This window comes from Hydractinia symbiolongicarpus, chromosome 12 (assembly GCF_029227915.1).
Source record: "Hydractinia symbiolongicarpus strain clone_291-10 chromosome 12, HSymV2.1, whole genome shotgun sequence".
Lineage (NCBI taxonomy): Eukaryota > Metazoa > Cnidaria > Hydrozoa > Anthoathecata > Hydractiniidae > Hydractinia > Hydractinia symbiolongicarpus.
In genome coordinates this window covers 20837908-20859703 of record NC_079886.1, presented here as the reverse complement: position 1 = coordinate 20859703, position 21796 = coordinate 20837908, and the positions used below count along the sequence as shown (strand labels likewise).

The 21796-nt window shown below is 31.0% G+C and overlaps 1 protein-coding gene across 2 annotated transcripts; it reads left to right on the top strand.

Annotated features, from left to right (window-relative positions):
* Nucleotides 1-880: 880 nt before the first annotated feature.
* Nucleotides 881-21517, top strand: LOC130621826 (TRAF3-interacting protein 1-like). 2 transcript variants are annotated; one of them, XM_057437180.1, is made up of 21 exons: nucleotides 881-899; nucleotides 6275-6506; nucleotides 12205-12253; nucleotides 12980-13092; nucleotides 13279-13337; nucleotides 14117-14408; nucleotides 14796-15176; nucleotides 15944-15967; nucleotides 16588-16614; nucleotides 16807-16882; nucleotides 17110-17130; nucleotides 17432-17516; nucleotides 17609-17689; nucleotides 18164-18287; nucleotides 18602-18647; nucleotides 18816-18883; nucleotides 19058-19117; nucleotides 19222-19299; nucleotides 19413-19498; nucleotides 20101-20170; nucleotides 20675-21517. In XM_057437180.1, the coding sequence occupies exons 2-21, from the start codon at nucleotides 6315-6317 to the stop codon at nucleotides 20756-20758; spliced, it is 2016 nt and encodes a 671-aa protein (XP_057293163.1). In that variant the 5' UTR covers nucleotides 881-899; nucleotides 6275-6314; the 3' UTR covers nucleotides 20759-21517. The 2 variants fall into 2 exon arrangements, with proteins under 2 accessions (XP_057293163.1, XP_057293164.1); XM_057437181.1 differs by lacking the exon at nucleotides 15944-15967.
* Nucleotides 21518-21796: the final 279 nt, after the last annotated feature.

Below are 21796 nucleotides of genomic sequence, written 5' to 3'. Positions count from 1 at the left end.
TCACCTCTCTCGATATTTAGCATTTTTTTAAATTTCTACATTCCTACATTCCTATTTCTACATCCATAAGCAGAACCAGTAATAAATGTATTTAGGATTTACGACGTAAAACATCGTTAAGTATAAGCGTAGTTTTTGTTATGTTTATTTAACCAATTTCAAGCAATAATAAGAAATTACAAAGGCTTTTATGGAATACCACCACGAAGGCAAAATTTGAGGTACCTTTGATTGCTTTCTTAAAAAAATCACGCGAAACACTATGCTCAAGTGAGTCGAGATTTATGTAAATGCACATCTTTATTAGGATCTAAAGCGTTGCGAATAAAGGCTACTAGTTTTACTAAAGTGCCTTTTTTTCTTCTTAAAATTATCTTAAACGTGTTATTTTCTGATCGTGATAAAAAAACGCCCTCTTTGATATTGGGCCTAATTTGGTTTAATTGCACACAGCTGACCAAAAGGTGTTTTTTGCAATACAGTGGTTTTCTTATACTTATGGTAAAAAGTTTCTCTTTATTTTATCGTCACTAAATTCTATATTTCTTGCCAATAAAAAATGCTTTTTTTTCAATTCAATGCACCACATAAAATCTTTTAAAGTCTGGCGGCTAAAGCCAGACAAATATTTTCTAGCTAAATGTTTACACTTTGCGGGTGTTCTGAACATTTGTCCTCTTACTTACAAGCCACTTCGCGTGGGCCAAGACCTGCGCGGTATATAAAACTCCTTAAATGTTGTCAACAAGAAAGAAGGGTTAAACAAATTTAATACGTTATATTCTGACTACTTAAAGTCCTAGCCGAGAATCAATGTAAATGGCGGTGAAAGAATACATTTTCGGTAACCGGTAAGTTGGTAGTAACAACGGGTAAACAATTTGTTCAACTCTGGTCAGGTACGAACAGTTTGTGTTGTTTCTGCTTCGCTCTATAAACTCTATCCTAGCTAAGCTATATACATATCTAAAGCTAGCTAGCACGTATAAATCCAGACAGAACAGCATAGCTAGATTTATTTTTGAGAAATTGTTTTCAGACAAACTATAAATGGTGACAGATGTTTGAAAAATGACCCAAACTTGCTCCCATGCGTTTTGGAAGGTCAGCTCCCTCTTCTTAATTAAAGATAATTGATGTCTTGGTTCTATTCTGAAATCTGGACCCCAGTGATGTCTTTATAACTTCTATTCTACATACTTTTGAAATATATTAACCATGTTTCAGCTAGCAATTATTTTCCTCAATAAGATCACACATAAGAAGTCCGTAGGACTTGTGTGGGATCGTATGTGAAAAAATGAGGCTGGAAATAGAACAACAACAAAAAAGAAATTATTTTTTCTAGAGCATATTGCAGTTGCTTCCTCTACTATATACAACAATGCATGAACATTAAAAGCTATTAGCAAAAAACTAATTAACATATTTTTTTCACATCAACTAAACTTAATAAAAACAGTTTGTTGCTTGTGGTTAAATTAAATCATTGGAGAAAGGGCATGCGCTGTGTATTTATGTATGTAAACTAATATTTTTTTATTGTGTATATATTATTTTATACTTTTTATGTTACCTATAAATATCATACTTTTCTCTAGTTGAAAATAAATATTTGTAAGCAAAGTTTGAAAAAAGATCCTATACATTGAGAACAAGGTGTTGTATAAAGTGACAGCGTTACAAATATGTTGCTATAAAATGTGTTGAAGCATAAATCATTAACGAAAGTAGTGGGTTTACCAACATATTTGTTAAGTCAAAAAACTACATCTACAAAATTTTGATGATGTAAACTACAAAACTGCTGCAGTGTTAGTTGGCGCTTAAAATACTGGATTGCAGGACTGACCCAAATATCTGAACAAACAAATTTCTCGAACATTTTTTCTATGTTAATGGGTTGCTGAAGCTATCTTAATGTCTAAAAACAATTATATATCTTTTCCATTGTTGTTTTGCCTAAGTTTTAGTTTCATCGTAATATATATTTGTTTTTTATTCAATGAATAATTATAAATATAAAAATATATTTTAAGATGTCGTGTCCCGCCATCCATGCACAAATTTTCTTATTGGTGAGGTACCCATTATTACGCAGGTTTTAGTATTGGTGACAATGATAATGTAATTAGATCCTCTGGGCTGTAATAAATTGCAATTGGAGATGTCAAAAAGGGGTGCCCTACAAGTATATAATACATTGAATGTTATGAAGTTGAAATTTTTATATTACAAGTTTTTAAGATAAAAATTTAAAAAATAAATTAAGAAGTAGAATGAAACAAAAAGAAGAACGTATCATTTCTCATAAAATACATTTTTTCCAACACATTATTATTTTTTAAATCTTTGCAGGGGATAAAATTTTAACTGGTTGAAGAAAAAAATGTTTATAATGCTTTTTCTCGCAAGTAAATGACTTGGAATTTTTTAATTAATTTTCTTTAGTTGACTGTTTGTTAAAGAATCTTACAAATATACACTCCCTATGTTATGATTGTCATAAAGTATTGACCATATTGATTACAATTGTCCTATTTTATATCTATTGGACCTGATGTTTGTACCGATGGATAAAAAATATCTTGATTGTAGTACTTATTTGTCCCACCTTCTTTGTTTCCTTAAAAGGCTGGGACAGGGTTAAAATAACAGGAGTAAATTATTTGAAGTAATAACTCAAATTGATTATTCAGAACGTTTTAGTATTAACTTAAAAAAATAAACATCAGATACGAAAAATTATTTATTTATCTCTGAGCAAAAAAACGTTTTGTTGTAGAATTCTTGAAGTTTCAATTTATGGGCAAATTCAAAATTTATTGTACAATCTCCTATTGGCTTGGTAATTGTTGACATCCACTTTTCAAACAGTATGATACTGCTGAAAGTTTTGACACTATTAATGGGCCTGCAGTGACCTGATGAATCAGGATGATGTCTTAATCAATTCCATCAATTGGCTCCAAGATGTTGTTATCAAGGTTAAAAATTTAAAAACTCAGGGCATGATCAGTTCAATGCACATTATAATGCGACTGATGAGAAACTTTCCTGACAGACATTGATCTTTTTCTTTGCAGAGTGATTACACAACGACATAGTAAGCATTCTCCAGGTCTTCTAGCTTTGATTCATGATAATAAATTCATAATCAAAATCCTTAGATGCTTTAATTTCTTGCTGCATGGGTCTTCTTCACTTTTTTCTTCCTCATTTTTTATTGTTTTTTTATTCACTTTGCTTTTCACTTCTTCTTGTTTTTCATTTTGTTATATTTATGCAGCAAGTTGTAGTTTTTTGTTGAACTTATTTTTATTTTGTTTGTCAAGCAGTGGCTGAGGCAAAACTGCATGGCTGAATAACCCAATACTTTCTGTCACCTGTTTGAAGTAACTGCTAGGTGCTTCTTTGACTAGACTACGACTATTTGGACAATTAGGACATTAAATTGGGGCATGTTGTACTTTTTTTGGTTTAGTGGCCACACTATTCTGATAATTTCCTTGTGTCAAACCTTTGCTAATAAATTTACAAATTCTGTCCTGTCAACATTTTTAGCAAGGTCAATTGATTAACATTTTCGTTAAGAAACCATTTGAGTGGCACAATCAACATATATATGCAGAGGCAGGGGAAATGTCTGTGCCTGTAAAGGAAACTTGAGCAAATGAATGTTATAACTACAGACTAACTACTGGTATAGAAATGTGGCTCATATGTCCATCATAAAGCAACAGCTTTGGTCTTTACCACTTGGTTGCTTCGCTAAGTTGATTGGAAAATTTTCTCCTAACATCTAATTATATAATGGGTCTAAGACTGCCCCAATCGCTTTGAAAACAGCCATGGTAAGGATATTTTTCCAGTCGTACACTGAAAAAAGGTTTAAACACTGGCTGATTTGTTTGGCCAATGACCTTCATTTCAGTTCCAGATGTTTTCTATAGTTTGATGTTGGGATTAGCTTTTAAATTCACCTTCAACTTGCCATAGAAATTGTATATACCATGGATTGACGGTATTTGACGTTCATGATATTCAGATCATGTATGCTTTTTAATGAGAACTTGCAGTTGATTCTTTGTTCATGGTAATTTGTTGCGATGAAACTAAAATTCAAGATGCGCTTGTCGTAACACCCTACTCGGTTATAAATAATAAATATATAATTTTAATGCTGCGAAAAATTGTCAACAAAATTATAGTCTGTAAAAATATTTTTCACTTAAATTTAGATTTTACACTGCACAAAAACATTAAAAAACACTAGCAATTTGACACCATAGAATTGACACCGTAGAAACAAGGGTAGGCTGATAAACAGTGAAACGACAATGCTTTCTTAGCGATTATATACTTAAATGGTTTTGTAATCATCACTAAATGCTTTTCTGCTGAAACTTCCTCTATTTTTTTTTTAATCAAAATGCGTCATTATTTTTGCAGATTATACAAATGCGGCGATTTGCCATGAACAAAAGAATCAACTGCAAGTAGCCTAACAGTAAAAACGTTAGACCAACTAACAAAATTAAAGCCATCAAAGGTACAGTACTGCCCGAATGTTACTTTACATGTACGCAATAGTTATCACCTTTGCATGAGCTTTCAGTAGCATCAGAACTTTTGTTGTTATTGTTAACCTATTGTTAAATACATGAGCTATTTTTGCATGTTGAAAACAATAGATTTAATGTCTTGTTCGCGAAGTTTAATTAGCTCATGTGAACTGTGCATGTCCCATTGTTATATTTAATTGCTATAGTCATCAAGAGGTCAACGAGAGAAAATTTTAGATCGTGTTTTAAAAGTTTAGAACAAAAAGCGGCGATAGAAATGCTTTTTTCTGTCGCGTTTTAAAAATTTAAGAACGAAGAACAGTGATAGAAAAGCTTTTTTAGATCGTATTTTAAAAGTTTAAGAACAAAATTTAATTTGTTTTTGAAATCTTATCATGAAAGGAAAAGTCCTCAACGTAGGTTTTTTCCGTTTGCGTTGTTAAACGTTGCTTTTTATAGCAGAACTTTTAAAAGTTTTGGATGTTAAAAAATATGTTTCAATGATAAAGAAATATTACTAAAAGTTTTAAAAAGTAATAACATTAGTTTTTTAAATATTAAGACCATTGGATTTCAAAAACACAAAATCAATGTTATGATTTAATTTTAACATGTTTTGTTCGTTCATTTTTCTAAAATAATATATTTCAATAGCCGTCGCGATCTTTGACACTTTTAAACATTAACATGCATGTTGCATGTGACAACAAAAGGATTCATCAAATCTTATTGTTATGACTCGAACACGACGATAGCAATAGAAAGCAATTAAGTTCGTGTGGAAACAAAAGATATGTGCAGGTTCTTTATGTAGACATGAGATCGTTACATGAGGTTGTAAAACTCGCTTGCATGTAAAGTTACATTTAGGCGGTGCTGTAAGCATGATAACCTCTTACTCTAATTTCAATTGAAAGCATTTTATTCAGAGCGAGGTCTTTATAATTTTGCACTCAACAATAAAAATAGTAATTAGGTTGCTCTAAAAGGTCAGTCACAAGATACTAAGCAAGGTCCAATAAGGTCATAAAAAGCAAAAAAATTGCGTTAGATTGTTTAAAAATTTTTAAACAAGTTTAAAGATCTTAAAGATCCGTTTAAAGATCCGTTTGCTTTTCATTCGCTTTAACTTTCTATCATTTTTCAGATTAAAAAATAAAGTGCCGAAGTCTGCCGAGGCAATTACCGAAGGTTTTCAGTGCTTTTGACCATTGTCTTCGGCATTTTTTCTGCCGAAGGACTGCCGAAGTGATTTTGAAAAATTGCGAAGTTACTTCGGCAATTATTTGCCGAAGCAAATATATCTGAAATTCGAAGACTGTATAATTACCTCTTTCTAATGCATCAACCTTGCCCTTGAAACAATTTACTATTACACTTGACTGCGCCACTCATACGGAATAGCACCATCCTTTATAATCTGATAAGCAAGACTTGTAATAAGCTCAACTCCAATATATCCAGATGCTTTTACCATCTCTCCAACAATACCTGATACTCCTGCAGCCTTGCCAATCTTCAATTTCCTAATATCGACTAGTAATTATAATAAAACTTAGTGACATCCTTTAAGAAGCTGGTTTCACAAACTATTTATTTTCTGAACTAACAGTTTGTTTAAAATGTTACATACCGTCGTCATAGCCTCACAGTAAGTCCTAAATTTCTACTTCACAGTGCTGTGACATAAAATATTTTTTGTTTTTTAGTTATATAATCATTGATTTAAACAGACATTTCTAAATTAATATGGATGAAAAAATAGTGAAAAAAACACAAGATACTTTGGGTAAAGCTATAAAGAAACCACCACTTACAGAAAAACTGCTGAACAAACCACCATTCAGATTCCTGCATGATGTCATAACTGAAGTGATAAAGAATAATCAGACCATGCATGGGCTTTATAGCGAGGATGAAATGAACTCTGCAAATGTTACGGTATGCTGATTTTAATTTTAACCTAATCAACACATGCTATAAACAACTAAATTTGAATACAAGAAGCCCTGCAGCTTGAAGAATTTCATCATTAGCCTGAAATAATCGGAATTTTGAAGTAGACCTTGAAAACAGAGATTTATCGGGTAAACAAATCACTGAGTAGCCCGATTCTCAACTATTATTGTAAATAACCTGCAATGTTAAAATACAACTCGACGAATAAAAAATAAAAATAAAAGTTCTAAAAAACAGTTGAAACTTTAACTGGATATTGTTAAAACTGATTAGGAAAATTTGAGAACTCCAGAATGCAAGTCTTGTTATGTATAAACTTGATGATTCGAATATAATAACTTCTGAACAAGCTCAATTTGAATGAATAAAGTAGTTTATTGTTAATTAATTCAGCAATAAGTTCATATTGGCATTTAAATATTTCAGTTTTTAGGCCTTCAAAATTTACTCTTTTGTTGAAGATTTTTGAAAATGTTGATGGTGCATGGTTTGATAACAGTTGATCTGAAAAAGAAAGTACGTTTTAACAATGATAAACAAGAATACAATTTTGCCATAAACTGAATAACACCAGGTTGTTTAATTATTGTCTCTGTAACCTCTCTTTACCTCTTTGATTTGAAAAGGGAATGTGTTAAAAAAATACAAATCAATGACATGTGATGCACAAGGTAATTTTTTATATAAATATATGTATATAAATTTAATCAAGCTGGCTTTTGATATCTTGTGAAAAGTAATGGCTAAAATACATGGTAAGTTTAAACGGACCCTTCAGTTGTAAGAAAAAACTTAAAAGTTTAGTTGCAGGTCTACACCTTGAGTTAAAAGGTATAAGTTTTTTTAAAAATTTTTTTCACAATAAATACCAAATAAAGAACAAGTATACCTTTCATTGCGGTAATGCTATATCAGCAAAAGGGATAATGGTAGAAGAAAAAAAGCGGACTGGTTGTGATTGAAAACCTAAATAATATGCTTAAATCTTTAGTTTAAACAATAACTCATTAATCATTTTGCTAATTTCAATAGAAAAAACTGTACATCTTTCCTGTTTACACAATAAGTTTTTTATCTTACATTTAAACAGGCCGTTTAAATTTACTGTGTATTTTAGCCTTAACATATTAATCAAGCGATACATGATTTTGAAACCTGTGGACAATACAGAATTTATTTTGTCAAAATCAATTTAATAAATTCAACAAAGTTGATCATGTATTATCCTTTTCTGCAGAGTCTGATTTGTTGCAATTTGTTATTTTGAGGAAACTGATTGGTCATTGTTTTGTTTAAAAAAATCCAAAAAGTTGAAAATATAACTGTTGAAATTTCAGATTCACAAATTCAATTCAACAAGTTGAGACAAGAAGGGTAAACACAGAATTAATAAATCTGTCGGATCAAAGGTCCATAAATTTTTCTAATCAATGGTCCTTTTCATGAGATTTATAAAAATCAAGTATTTTTTTAAGAAATCTTAGAAAAAGATTTTGTAACACTTTGGGTAAGTTCAAGAAAGATCTTAAGCAAATTGGGAACTCAAGGATAACTGATAATTAGCCAGTAACAGAATAGTTATCCCATGCAGAATATTTATTTACACATTGTGTACAGTATATCTACCTGCTCATACAGCTAATTATACGATAGGTATTTTATTTTTTTTTTACCTAAATTTCCACACTTTTATTCGTTATCGATCTCCCCATAGCCATCTATATATATAGATCCACATAAAGTTGTAGTACAATTAAAACCAAAAAAAAGGAACAAGAAACGATAGTGCAAAAAAGTTATTAATTTTACTGTACCAGTATGCCCTATTATTAAACAACGCACTATTCTGATTTCAAGGAAAAAACATGAAAAAGTCGTAGTTAGCTGTAGAGAACAAAAAGAAGCCTTTAACGACTAATTGTACTGTGTGTAGCCTCTAATTATCCTGCATCGACTAACTTATATATTCTGTTATAGGCTAATTATCAGTTCATCTTGACTGTTCGTTGCAAGCAGCAATAAGCTTTTGTCACGTTTTGACAACTTTTCTGCAAAAAATATAAAAAAAATCCTGTGCGAATATCTTTTTATCTGATAAAAGCCCAACAAATTGTCGTTTTGAAGTTATTTTTAGCCCCCTTTTTTCTGTAAGAACAGGAATTGGGTGTAGCTAGCTAGCTAGTAAGTAAGTAATTTCATGACTATTAAAAGTCATATTTAAAGACATTAGAAGCCACTCTTTTTTTTTTTTTTTTGTTTAATAATATATAATGGAACCTACCAAAAAGTAATGTTAGATAGCTAAACAAATTAATAGTAAGAAAAAGTTCTAGCAGATTTAATTGTGTTCTTACTAATTCCATTTGCCTTTTTTAACCATCAAATTTGACTAAAAATACCTGGTATTTTTAGAAAGTTAAGATTGCTACAAGCTTAGTAACGGCTGCAAACTATAAAACAATACAAAATATGAGCAATTGCTGTTTTAAGGCTAAATTTAACAAGACGTATATTATATATGTAAACAACCTCACAAGAAAGTTTACAAAGAGCTGTCTATCATATTGCTATTCAGATAGGCAATAATATTTGTTACACATTATGCAGTTTTTTTTCAGAATTGATTTGTGAGATCTTCCTAAACGGAAATTCCTCAAAATTTCAATTTTAATGGGTCAGTCTGGGGTAAACTAACTGACAGGAAGAAAAAAGACCACAAGCCCCACCTAAAATTTGTGAAATTCGGTAACTCAATAGACCCTCTAAAAAAGGAAATAGCCAGAACTGTCACAAACAGCAAACTTCGTTAAACAGAATCCTGTGCACTTCTAGCGCGGAGACAAATAACAAGAACAAGCCTTTTGCCTACATTTCAACCAAATTTTGTAACATCGATGTATTTATAAATTGATATTGTGGAGCGTCTTCATTTCTCTCTTATGTAATGTTGTGGAAATTTTATTTTTCGCAGACTACTTTTCAGGAATTTGAGGAGACCTTAATTCTGCCTACATTCACTTTTGTAAACTTTGGTGTAAACACCTTTACTTTACGAGTTAGTTAAATAATGCTTTTGAACACTTATCTTATCTTTTTAAAAAATAAAATTTATAACAGCAAAGTAAAAGTAAAGTAAAAATAGTTACCAAGATGCTCAGAGAGGAAAAATTCTTGTGGGACACATTTGTGTTTCAATACAAGCTGACAAGCTGGTAATAATCTGTCTTACTTGAGGTTCGTAACCTAAGAAGCAATAATTTGCTCTGAAATATAAAGCAACCCATCCTTTTTATAACAATCTCCTATTTTGCTCAATCCCATCCTTTTTACTCGGAAATTTTCTACTGACCTATTTTTGCAAAATTTCAGAAAGTCGAACTTCAGAATGAATGAATAAAATAAATACAGTTTTTCTACAGTTTCACTAAAAAAATTGTTTGACTTTTACTAATATACAACCAAACTAATTGACACACCTGAGAAAAGTTTAATTGGTGTGCAGCAAATATACACTGTATAAACTTCTTTTATATTCTAAAAGTTGAGTGCTGCCAATTGTTCAACTTTTCAATTGTAAATCAGATTCCTGGAACTAGAAATCACCATAGTTTTGTTCCTCAGTTAGTGAATAAGGTGGAAATGAGAAGAATATCAGTTGATAAGTCGTTCACTAATATAAGTGTGTCAATAATACACCAAAACCAGACGTTGACAACAATTGTGATTCCTTTATACATTTAATAATTTTTAACAAGTTTTCTTTAGTTCTTTTGCTTATGTATAGGTTATAGTTTTACGACATTTTATGTAAGTAAGTGCATGAACCTAAGCTGAAAAAATCATGTCATTTGGTCAATTAGAATGAAAGTTTCAAGGTTTTCAACTTTGCCTTTTTTGTTGAATTTGCCTACATATTTTTAAAAAAAGTTTTTATTGTACATTTGAGGTGATAATTTTATGCCTAACTCACTGCATTGATTGTTTTAAATTTTTTATAGTTTTTTTTTATAGTACTCCTTTCAGTGAGTTTATTCTAAAAAAATCAGGTCATTTGGTCAATTATAGGGTTTGAACTTTACCGTTTTTAATAAAATTTGGCACTCTAGATATAAAAAGTGTTTTTTGTGAACATTTTCAGGACTATTATATTATTTATTTATCATCTAAGATTTATTTCACTAACAATGTTACCTGTCTTGCTTTTTTGACAATAACGTCACATTTTCCTAATTATTAAAACACTGTAGCAGTTTTGTAACTCAAGTTGGCAAAATTTTGTTGACATTTGAACTTAGCAAAATAAGTTACTACTTTAGGCTGGAATTTATACCACCGCATATTTTATAGTAACATATTTATAGCATTCTCACTTTACATGTCTTCTTCTCAATGTAGTCTTTAGCGCACTATTTCCTTGCGAAATGTCAGTTTTTATGTTTCTCGTGCCCCCTAAATTTAAAGCAAAAACAGGGAAATACTTTGATGCAGAAAAAAATTAAATAAAGTTTTTCTATGATGGTTTAATTTAACCACAAGTGGTTATAAACTGTTTTAATGATGTAGTTGAGCACTAGAGATTTAATGGCTTGGAGCATTTAATAGTTTCAATGCCTCATCCATTGCGGCCAATTTCTTTGTTTGTTTGTTGTTATATCTCCGAATTCGCACAAGTACTATGGATTCAACATATAGTCAAAATCAAACCATTCATTTTGGAACAGGTTGACGATGTAATGAAAAAACCTTTGAATTTCGATATCTCCTGAAGTGTTTGTCGAGAGCACGTAAACCTACACATTATTTTTGTCATTGTTTCAAGCTACTACAGATGCACAAGTTAACAAATTTCTGCAACCTTTTTTTTGGTATGGTCACTGAGGACATCACCAAACATATCTCCGCAAATGCTTGTCTTCCCAATTAAGTGGATTTTTCCACAGGCAATTTAACTAGGTAAGAAAGAAACCAAAAGCAAAGCTAGGCTATGTGAGAAATAAAATATCTTTAAGGCCGTTAGTGAAAGGCCGTTGGAAGAAAGTTACTCTGATTGGAAAAAGTCTAGAGATTCACTTCCTTTGTTAACTGTAAGAGTCTTGTTGATGGAAGTGAAATGTACGTTGTACGAGACCTGTGTATGAAGTGTTGTGTTGTATAAGGTCTGTGTAAGAAGCGTTCATAGTGTCCTAGTGATTTGGTTCCCCACTTAATAATTTCATTTTTTCCAGTTAATGTTCTTTCCATAAAATAACTGTCAAGATGTATTATTTTTATGAATCTGTAACTCATAAAACAAGCAACTCAATTGTACTCATAAACACCAATAAAATAATTGCTTATTTAATGAACTAATCATAAAGTATGCATAACCAGTTGAAAGCTCATAAATTAATTGCAGATACGTAACATTTACAGGTAATGTAAATATAACACTTGCTCCCCCCCTTGAAATTTTCTCTCCTTGCTTTCCCCCCTCCCCCTCATTGAATTTTTTACATATTAGGTCCTCATCTCGTCGTTTAAAAAAAAAAGGGGGGGGAGTGTAGTGTTGTATGGTAGTGTGACAAAGTTAAAGGATAGACTTTTAATTTAACACAAATAAGAAGCAGGTATTTTTGAAGAATTGTTAAAAGTCTTGTGTACAATTATGTCTTTTTATGATTTCATGTGACTGCTTCTTTAGGAGAAAGACGCAAAAGTAACTTTTCTACAAAAAGCAATAGACTGTATTGGTAAGTTGAGAGCTTAAATATTTTTTGTATGCCTTTTTTACTCCACATTTAATTATTTTGATTGACAGTATATATCCCAGTCCAGTTTCACAATGTGAACTATACCTTAGTGTCAGTCCAGATGTTTTAAGTTTTTTCTTTGATTAGAGAAAAAAAATCTTTTTCCCATTCATCTTGTATTTTTTTACAGTCAAGAAATCTTAAGTCAGTATTTATGCCTTCCAAATTTTGGAATGCTTTACCAACCTAGCAAAAGATGAACTTTTTAGCCTGCTGCATACGAAGTCCCTCATTCACATTTTTTCTGCGATACTACTTCCTTAAAGCAGCCATTTTCTTGACTATGTAATATCTAAATGAAAATGAATTTTAAAGCTTTGACAGCAGCAGTCAACGTTCAAAATTTTCTGAAGGGTACAGTTTGATGCCTGGAGAATAATTTTATGTAGAGGTTAGAAATAATGTTTTGTAACAATTCAAAAAGTAAGCTTTTGCAGAAGTACGTTGATGATTATTGCCATTAACCAGTTGTTATTTAAATATTTTTAGATAACTAGTATAAGCATTATTTTTTGTGTATGTAAAAGAGAAAAAGCGTTGATGCAAGATTGATGCAACGAAAGAATTTTACATAAAACAGGAACTATCGTGTTATAAAAAAAACCTGAGCTTATAAACTACATAATTTTCAAAAAGACGTAATGAAGTTTTTAACATTGTTTGTAGGCTTTGCTCTTGGTGAAACTTTGAGTGTCAGACCGTCAAAAATTGTGGCTGGGCACGAGCCAGAAAAAACAAATGAATTTTTGCAAGCGCTAGGAAAATTATGTATAAAAAAGGTAAGTTTTTTTGTTTATACGTCATACGTATACGTCATTATGTTTTTCACAAAACTCAAAAAGATTTAATTTCAGTAACATTAAACAGATTTTTTGTTGGCCCATAGTTACTAGTTGCTGTATATCCATGAACAGCTACCCAATTATTTGTTGTGGATAGTGAATTTGTGTGTTTCGTGTTTTTAGATTGATACAAGTGATAGCGTAAAGAAAGTATTATCTGGCGAAAAACCATCTGGCAAAAAGTAAGTTTTCATGGTTTGTTTACATGGTATTTTAACAAATGATCATCAATCATCAATGCACTTCTATCTTGTGACATTTTTAACCAACTTTAAATGCAAATAGGATGGCTGAATTTTATTTGCACAAATCTTTTATTGTTCATAAAATTGGCAAAGAAAAGTCAGTAGAAAAATTTATTTGATTAAAATATTAGTCACCTGCACTGAATTTATCCACCTTTTACTGACTAAGTTGTAGAAATTTTTGTTTGAGTTTATGAAATATAAAGTATATACTAAGGAATTTATTAAATTAAGAATTTTTAACATTTGTATCCTTCCAGTATTTAAGTTAGTGCATTAAAAAGAGGGAATCAAAGATTAATAAATATCTTAGTCAACATTTTTTATAGTAATGTGTCAACAATATCTATAGCTATGTTAAATTGTGTCACACCGTCAAATAGACATTTCGAAGATACTGCTAGCATGAAAATGAGGAAATGTATTACCAAAAAATTTAGTTTTAAAAATATGTGATCGCTTTGTGGTTACCACCAACAGAAGTGCTATTGGAGTTACCTCATCATATAATAAGGCTGCTACAATTTTATCTTGTGTGTTAAAAATTTTGTAGATAGTTGGAAAAAATTGTCGAAAAGTAACAACAAGCGATTTTTATATTATTTTACAATACAATTTTTGACCATGATAAAATGCATGAATAAAAGTTTTTATGCACATTAAAATTTCTGTGTAAATATACTGGCTCATAAAATATATTTATTGTTTCATATCAGAAAGAGTTCTCGTTCTGCAAGTAAAAGTGATGATGGAAAAAGTAGCAAAGAAAAAAATCGAGAAGGTGAAGTGATAGATGAAAAACGCAGCAAGGAAAAGTTAAAAGAGCGAAGCGAAAAGATAGATGACAAAAAGGAGGAGAAAAAAGATAAAGAAAGAAAACGAGAGAAGGAGAAAGATGGAGAACATAGGGAGCGCAGTAAGGATAGAAAAAGTGACGCAAATGATGGGGAAAGTAAAGAAAGAAAAAAAGACAGAGACGGGAGTGGAAGGAGTAAAGAGGATAGACCTGTAGGTGTTGTTTTTATGCATCTTAACGATTAAGAGAGAATTTAGAGGGGTGCTGATTGTAAAAAGTTAAGTGAGTAAATCCTGTTTGTGCGTATGCATCACTTCACCCGAAAAACATTAAATTGAGAAAAGAGAAGGTAAAAAATTAAGAAAGATTGTTCATATAGTGGTATTTTAGCAGCCTGTTCTTGTAAGAAAAAGGGTTCGTTTCAGTAAATATTATTTTCCCTAATACTAAATAAGAATCTAAATTGCTTTATGAAAAGCTTTCAAATGACATACTAAGATCTCTTTTTATCATAACCAAAGCTGTTGTTATTTAATGTTGTAAATACTGGATTTATAAATATGCACAAAAATGAATTGCTTTCTACTTATTATTTTCAGAAAGAGGAAAGAAAAGAAAGAAAAAAAGATCGTGTAGGGAGTTCTAAAGACAGAGAGGGAAGCTCAAAAGATGGAGATAAACGTTCTAAGGATCGGGAAGGGAGTTCAAAAGATCGAGAAAAAAGCTCTAGGGATCGGGAGAAAAACTCTAAGGATAGAGAGGGAAGCTCCAAGGAACGGGAAGGAAGTTCAAAAGATAAGGAGAAAAGTTCTCGAGATCAAGATGGGGAGAAAGATGGGGAAAGGAGCAAGAAAGAAAGAAAGTCTCGTGGAGATGATAAGGAAAGGTCGTCCAAAGAAAGATCTGAAAAGGATAAAGAAAAAAGCAAAGAAAGGAAGAAGGATAGAGAGAAAAAAGAAAGAACATCAGAAACGTCTTTGGTATGACTTTTTTGTATTTTTTTACTGCATTTAAAAATCGTCAGATTATTTCGGCTTCTTAATTTGAGATCAAAAGCTAAATATGACTTCCATGCTGCTTTAACCTGTTGTCATGTTGAACAAAAATATAAGAAATATTGTATTCTTTTTGATTAAACAGATGAAATTACGTTCTTTTTTATCCTATTTTGACAGTCATCTATTCTTCTGACAAAAAATAAATTAAAAAATGTTTGGAACTTAAAAGTGTGTTAAAGAAACATTTGAATCTATTTGATGGGACAACCACATAAACAATGACACAATGTTTCACCTGAATATCTTTTTGGCTGTTCTTTAAAAAAATGCTACACTTTGTCGTTGTAATATTTTTTATTGTAAAAAAGTACTTTCTTGTTTGCTTGGGGTTATGGCTGATTACAGTGATTATATATATAATTTTTTTTAATGAGAATGGATAAACTTTGGTAATAATGAAGATAGAAAATGAAATAAATTATATCGTAGTATTCTGTTGTAAGCAATTATTTACAGTGTTTGTGCTAATTTTGTGGAAAGAAGAATAAGTTAGTTAAAATTAAAAAACACAATGATCTTTTTAAATTTTAAATTTTTTTTTGTAAAGTTTAAATATTATAATACCACCTAATAATACCATATAAAGGAGAACTGATATACGAAATAGATGAAATTACAACTTTTAAAGTTTCGTGTATCTCACACACTCTTTTTGTACTTATCTTCTTTATTTTTTGATATTTATTTAGAACATTGATGTTGATAATACTGAGGTAAATAAATTAAAATTAAATCGCAGGTCACTACAATTCGTTAATTTTCATGTATTTTAGTGTATTTTACTAGAAAAACATATTTTTTCTTTTGTGTTTTCAGAGAATGCAGTCTAATTTATGCAGTTTTCTGCAATATAAAAACATCCAAGGTTATTATTACGTGGCTTAACATTGGCTTTTCTAAGTACATGTCCTTACATGATTTGTTTTGAAACAAAAGAATGCAGTGTTATTATGTGTTGAATTTTTATATGATACTTTTACTAAATTTAAATTTTTTTTGAATGCTTTATTTCTCTAAGCAGATATATTTTAAAAATATTAAAAATAACATTTTTTTCACTATTATACAATAAATTTAAGCCTCGCATGTTACTGTAATGTTAGACTAAAAATCAATTACAGCTACTAATGTCGACATTTTCATCTTCAAATGGATAAATAAATATAATGCTTAATGTCCTAACGGAGTGTTTATAACTGAAGGAAAACAGATAATGTTGTTGTACAAATATTTTCATACCTTAAAATGTTTTTGCACGTGTGGGACTTCCATATAGCCTTATGTTCTTGATTTAAAATTCATTTGCATCAAGTTTTTTTGTTATTTCATCTAGAGCGCCAATAATGCTGATGATGATGAGGTAAGAATTATCATATTCGTTGATCCACTTTGGTGGTGATATCTTATTATATCCTAATATCTTTAACAAATAATAACTAGACGTCTTCTCTTTTATATTTTAAGGTTACAATTCTTCTCTAACCATCCGCTATTAAAGAAAAATAAATAAGATTTTGAACATAATTTATTAACGAAATATTTATTTTGCTAGCAAGAAGATGATCAGGGAAGTGGCAGAAGCATTCAAAGGCCAGCTTCAGCTAAAGGTCAAAGAAGGCCATTGTCTGGTAAGAATTTATTGGATGGTTGTGCAGTCTGAACCGCCAATAGCACTAAGTATAGTATCTCCAGTTTTCCTTCGTGTCAAACTGCGTTTAAATTTTATAATAAGAAATGACGTGGTTTCAGAAGAGCAAGAAAAACATGTTCAACTCAGTTGAAGTTCAAAAAAAAATTTTTAGTGTGAATTTAAGTTTAATGGTTCTAAAGCTTTTAAACTTATTTTATTTTTTAGATGAGGAAACTCCAGACCAAGGTAGTTTTCTTGTATAATTCATTAGCCTTTAAAGCATTGTTTTTCAATTAAAAGTATTGGCATATTAAACAAGGATATATTAGCTGACATTATCCCTCTAATAAAAAAATGAAAGACGTTTCTGTCTTCAAAACAAACACTTAACTTTCTCTAAAGTCTTACCTGTTGTGTTAGAAAAAAAGGAATGTTACTATAGATATTTTACATAGAAAAGGTTCAAACAAGGTGAAAAAACAGAAAACCTTGGATTAGTGTTGGTGAATCAAGAGGAAATCATATGCATATTTTTCATATATATCAGATAAAGAAAATGAGATACATCGGTCTGGATCTAAAAGTTCTGTTACTGATTCCAACCAACCACCTACTCGTCAACAATCAGCGGTGTAAGTCTGATAACTTTTGCAATATGTTATTGTAGTGACTACATAATGAAACAATGTCAGAATGTGATATCTTTAAATATTCAAATTTGTAGTCGTCGTCCTGCTCGTCCCAGCAGTGCCAGACCAGCACCTCCGAAAGTGAAGAAAAGTGAACCTACAGAAGAACCACAAAGGTGAATTTTATTTTTTTGATATGCGTCCTATGCCTAAATGTTTTTGATTCTTCATACACTTAATTTGTTTCAAAAGTACACGTTGTAGAAACATGAAAAAAAATTAGAAGCGTAAACATAACTAGAAGTCTGAGAGGGAATAACTAAGAAAGTTCAACGAGACTGGGAAAATTCAGTTTTTTATAACTGTACATACATGTGGAGGTCTTTTTTATATCTGTTTGTATCTGCAGACAATTTCACGTAAAAGGCCCTACTGAGCTACCAGCAGCTTGTTTTCATCCTAAAAACGCGTGTTATTTAGTTATTTAAGAATACGATCAGTGTGAGACTAAATTAAGAATTTATTAAGCATAATTAGCGCTGAGAAAGAATTCTTGCGTATGCAGAAAAAATGAAGATCGAATAGAAAGAGTCACCATATCTGGTTATGATTCATTCGTGCTAATGAACATTGTCTCATTCCGTATTTAGAGTAACTTCTGGCAAACCAGTTGCACCAGTGATCATTGACACAGGAAATGGAGTGGAAGATGACGATGAAGATGACACTTTTATTGTAGAAGATGATCCATCCTTACAAAATCTGCTCGAAGTTGTAAGTAACAGATTGGTTTCTGAACATCACCCTTCATGAACATTATTATCCATCATAATTCAAGTTCACATCTTAGTGAAAGAAATATCTCTCGAAACTTTGACAAACCTAAACATGTGAATAAGTCATACCGCTAGAAGTATCGATAGACAAACAATAGAAATGATTTTTTTTTCTGTTAAGTCATATCAAAATTTTACACCTGCTAATTGCTGTATTTTCTCCATCAGTTAAGCCATGGAAGTTGGAAGTCATGAAATAATTTTTGGTGGTAAAGGGAGCGAGAGAGTTTGATATGTTATTGTTTGTTTTAGAAATCATCTGAAAGCAATTCTGATCTCATCAATACAGAAGAACACGGTATAGTATCATTTTTTGTTTAAGAAATAAATATATACATATACCGAATTTGATGTTTTACACTTTCGAATTTATAAATTATTTTTCTGGATTCTGGATCTGACTCAGTGAGCATGCGTGTAAATTTTTAAAAAATCTCTATTACTCATGCGCATTTTTATTTTATAGGCAGCTTAGTTCGCAAAATGTTGGAAAGTAAGAAAGAAGCTGACGCAAGACAGAACAATAAGCAAGAGGTATAATTTCACAGCATGCTTGGTTTAGATTTTTCGAAAAAAAATTATCGCCAGTCAATATAGACAAGACAGCAACAAAATATCGCAAAATTTGCGACAATTTATCTAAGGTTTGCTGGGTAAAGCTCTACCAAGATTGCTTTGTATACACTTCATCTTTTATATTGCGTGTAGGAAAAACCTATAATTTTTGATGCAGCTCGTAAAAAAGAAAGAGAGATAGCTGAGAAAGAGGTAACATATTATTGTGTGTTGAGTGCGACATAATGTATATCTGCAACAGTTTTGTTGTCAACTTTTTCTTTTTCTTGTGTGGAAGTTTGTCTTTTTCCTTAAAGATTGAGAAATTACGTGGTAGCATTCAACATCTTGTGAGGAGTGCACACCCGTTGGGTAAAATAATGGACTATATACAGGTGTGTTCGTTATAACACATGTTTAGTTTCAGTTTCATCTATGCTAGTAGACGTGAAAAACATTGTAGGTGGATTTGAATGCAAATTTTTCGATGTTTTTATTCACGCCATAGGAAGACATTGATAGCATGCAGAAAGAACTGAACATATGGAAAGATGAAAATAAGGAACACGAAAAAGCTCTCAAAGCAGAACAAAGGTGATATTCTTATCCTTTTGTCGCATCTTTGTTGTAGTGTTCTTGAAAATTTAACCAAAAATCTTTATTTACACTTAGCTTCTGATGCCCTTATGGGTAAAAACTTTAATCTATGTCTAAAAAGCTGAACTTTTTAATTGATTCGGTTCTTAGATCAAGATCATAGCCCTATTATGTTTTTTTTATTGTTTCTCTTATATTTTTCTTTATGTACCCGTTTTTTATGAGCAACCGAGTTGCTAAGGGCCGAGATGGACATTTGGCTTAACAAGTAACTCAATTCTATCTGAAGATTTTGGAATATGTGACCGGAAGGGGGAATAACTTTTATAGGCTTTTCTAAATTGAATTAAACTTGGCACACTTGTAGTACGTCGTAAAAGGAACAATTTTTGTGTTTAATAAACAATTACATTTAAGCGCAAACATTGATAGAATCGCGTAAAATTTAAATACTGCGCTTAGCAGCTTCTAAGCAACTTTAAAGCTAAAATAAGAATTTCACTAAACCTTGACAACTGAGGCTGAAATAAAATATAGAATTGTTAATACAAAACGTGTCTTGTAATTACGTGCGTGTTATCGTGTTCTTTTGTTTTCAGTATAACTGAAAGTGAGATCGAACCACTACAAGCGCACCTGGCAGAATTAGAACTAGATATTACAGAAATGGTGAGAATTTGTATCTAAAATATAACATTTCTTTATTATTTAGCTGTGTTAAAAAGTTGAAAAAAACAGGACTTTTACTAAAGACGATTTGAAAAACTGATAACTTACAAAATATTTTCATTTTACGGCCTAAATTGCTTTGTTTCAAAAGATTTTTATATTCCGTTTAATGTGTTTTTAATTTCTTTTGGCAATATCATTTTTTGTAGTTTTTTGAGGGGTGCCAATTGTTAGGGTGGAGGGAGGTGTAACGTAGTATAAAACTTTACTGATAAAAGGGAGATTTTTTCAAAGTTTCACTTCTCCTTACAATCAGATATGAGAGAGTAGCAAGTTAAAACTGTTTAACTCAACATTGTTTTCTCCTAAGGTTCAAGTCTCATTGGTTACCGCTTGTCTATTTTCAGAATGGAAGTGCGTCTGTGGAATTCATATTTTTACCTGAAAACATTTTCTTAAACTCGATTTTTTACCCACTTTTTTTTACTACTTTCTTTTCTCTAGATGGACAACATAAGCACAGTAAAGTCAAATATATTACGAAATGAAGAAAAAGTAGAAGATTTGGTGATAGGAATATCTAGGTGAACACTTTCAAAAACCGACGTGACGTATACATGTATGCTGTATACGACGTGACGTGTACATGTATGCTGTATACGACGTGACGTGTACATGTATGCTGTATACGACGTTTCACTACTGTATATTAGAGTTATATCAGAAATTTTCTTACGAAATACGGCATAGACAGTCCTTGTTACAAATACCTTATCTATAGTCATTTGATAATTTGAAAAAAACTAACACTCATGAGGGTCAATTATGCAGTACTCTAGTGTAGCTAGTAAAACAAAAACAAAAAAGAATATAAAAAATCGATTAGGAGGTTTATATGAGACTGGAATTAAGGTAGAGTAAGATTTCACGCCGCATCAAAAAGTTGACATTTGTTTCACTTTAAGTGGATTTAAAATTTTTTGTGTACGCCTAAGTATTCGTGGGTAGTGTTTACATAAATTCTTGCATCGGTTTGAATTTCCCTGTTAGTCTTTTGTAACTTTATACATGTCTCAATTGGACAGCGTAAAAAATTAACTTTTCATCATTGCATATATTTATGTGAAGGGAATATATTGTAAATATAAGTGCGTTTTCTAGAGGTTATATTTCTTCGTAGTTATACAATGTTTATTAAACATGTAAATATGTTAATAAATGTTCGTCCTCACCACGAATTTGATAAAAATATCGACAATAAGCCCAGTGCTTTATATTTGCGCTGTTTTATTTAAATTTATGTTGTGAATTGTAAAATGTGTTAAGAGGATAATAATATTTGCTGTACGTGTGTGTGTAGTTTTACTTTTCGTTGTGTAAATAGTTAGGGTATACAATAATGTGTAAGGGAAAATGAAGAATAAGAGTTGTCGTTTTACAAGTATCACCGTGTGTATATCGGCCGGCGGAAATATGGACCGGCAAATAATTTTAACAAGCAAATGATTTGAATAGTACGCCACAAAAAAAATTTGACTATGGGAGTAAAATTTCTTTGTTCCGAATAAAACTAAGATAATTTCCAAAATTATATTAGCTTTTATTTTTAATGCTATTTAGCTAGCA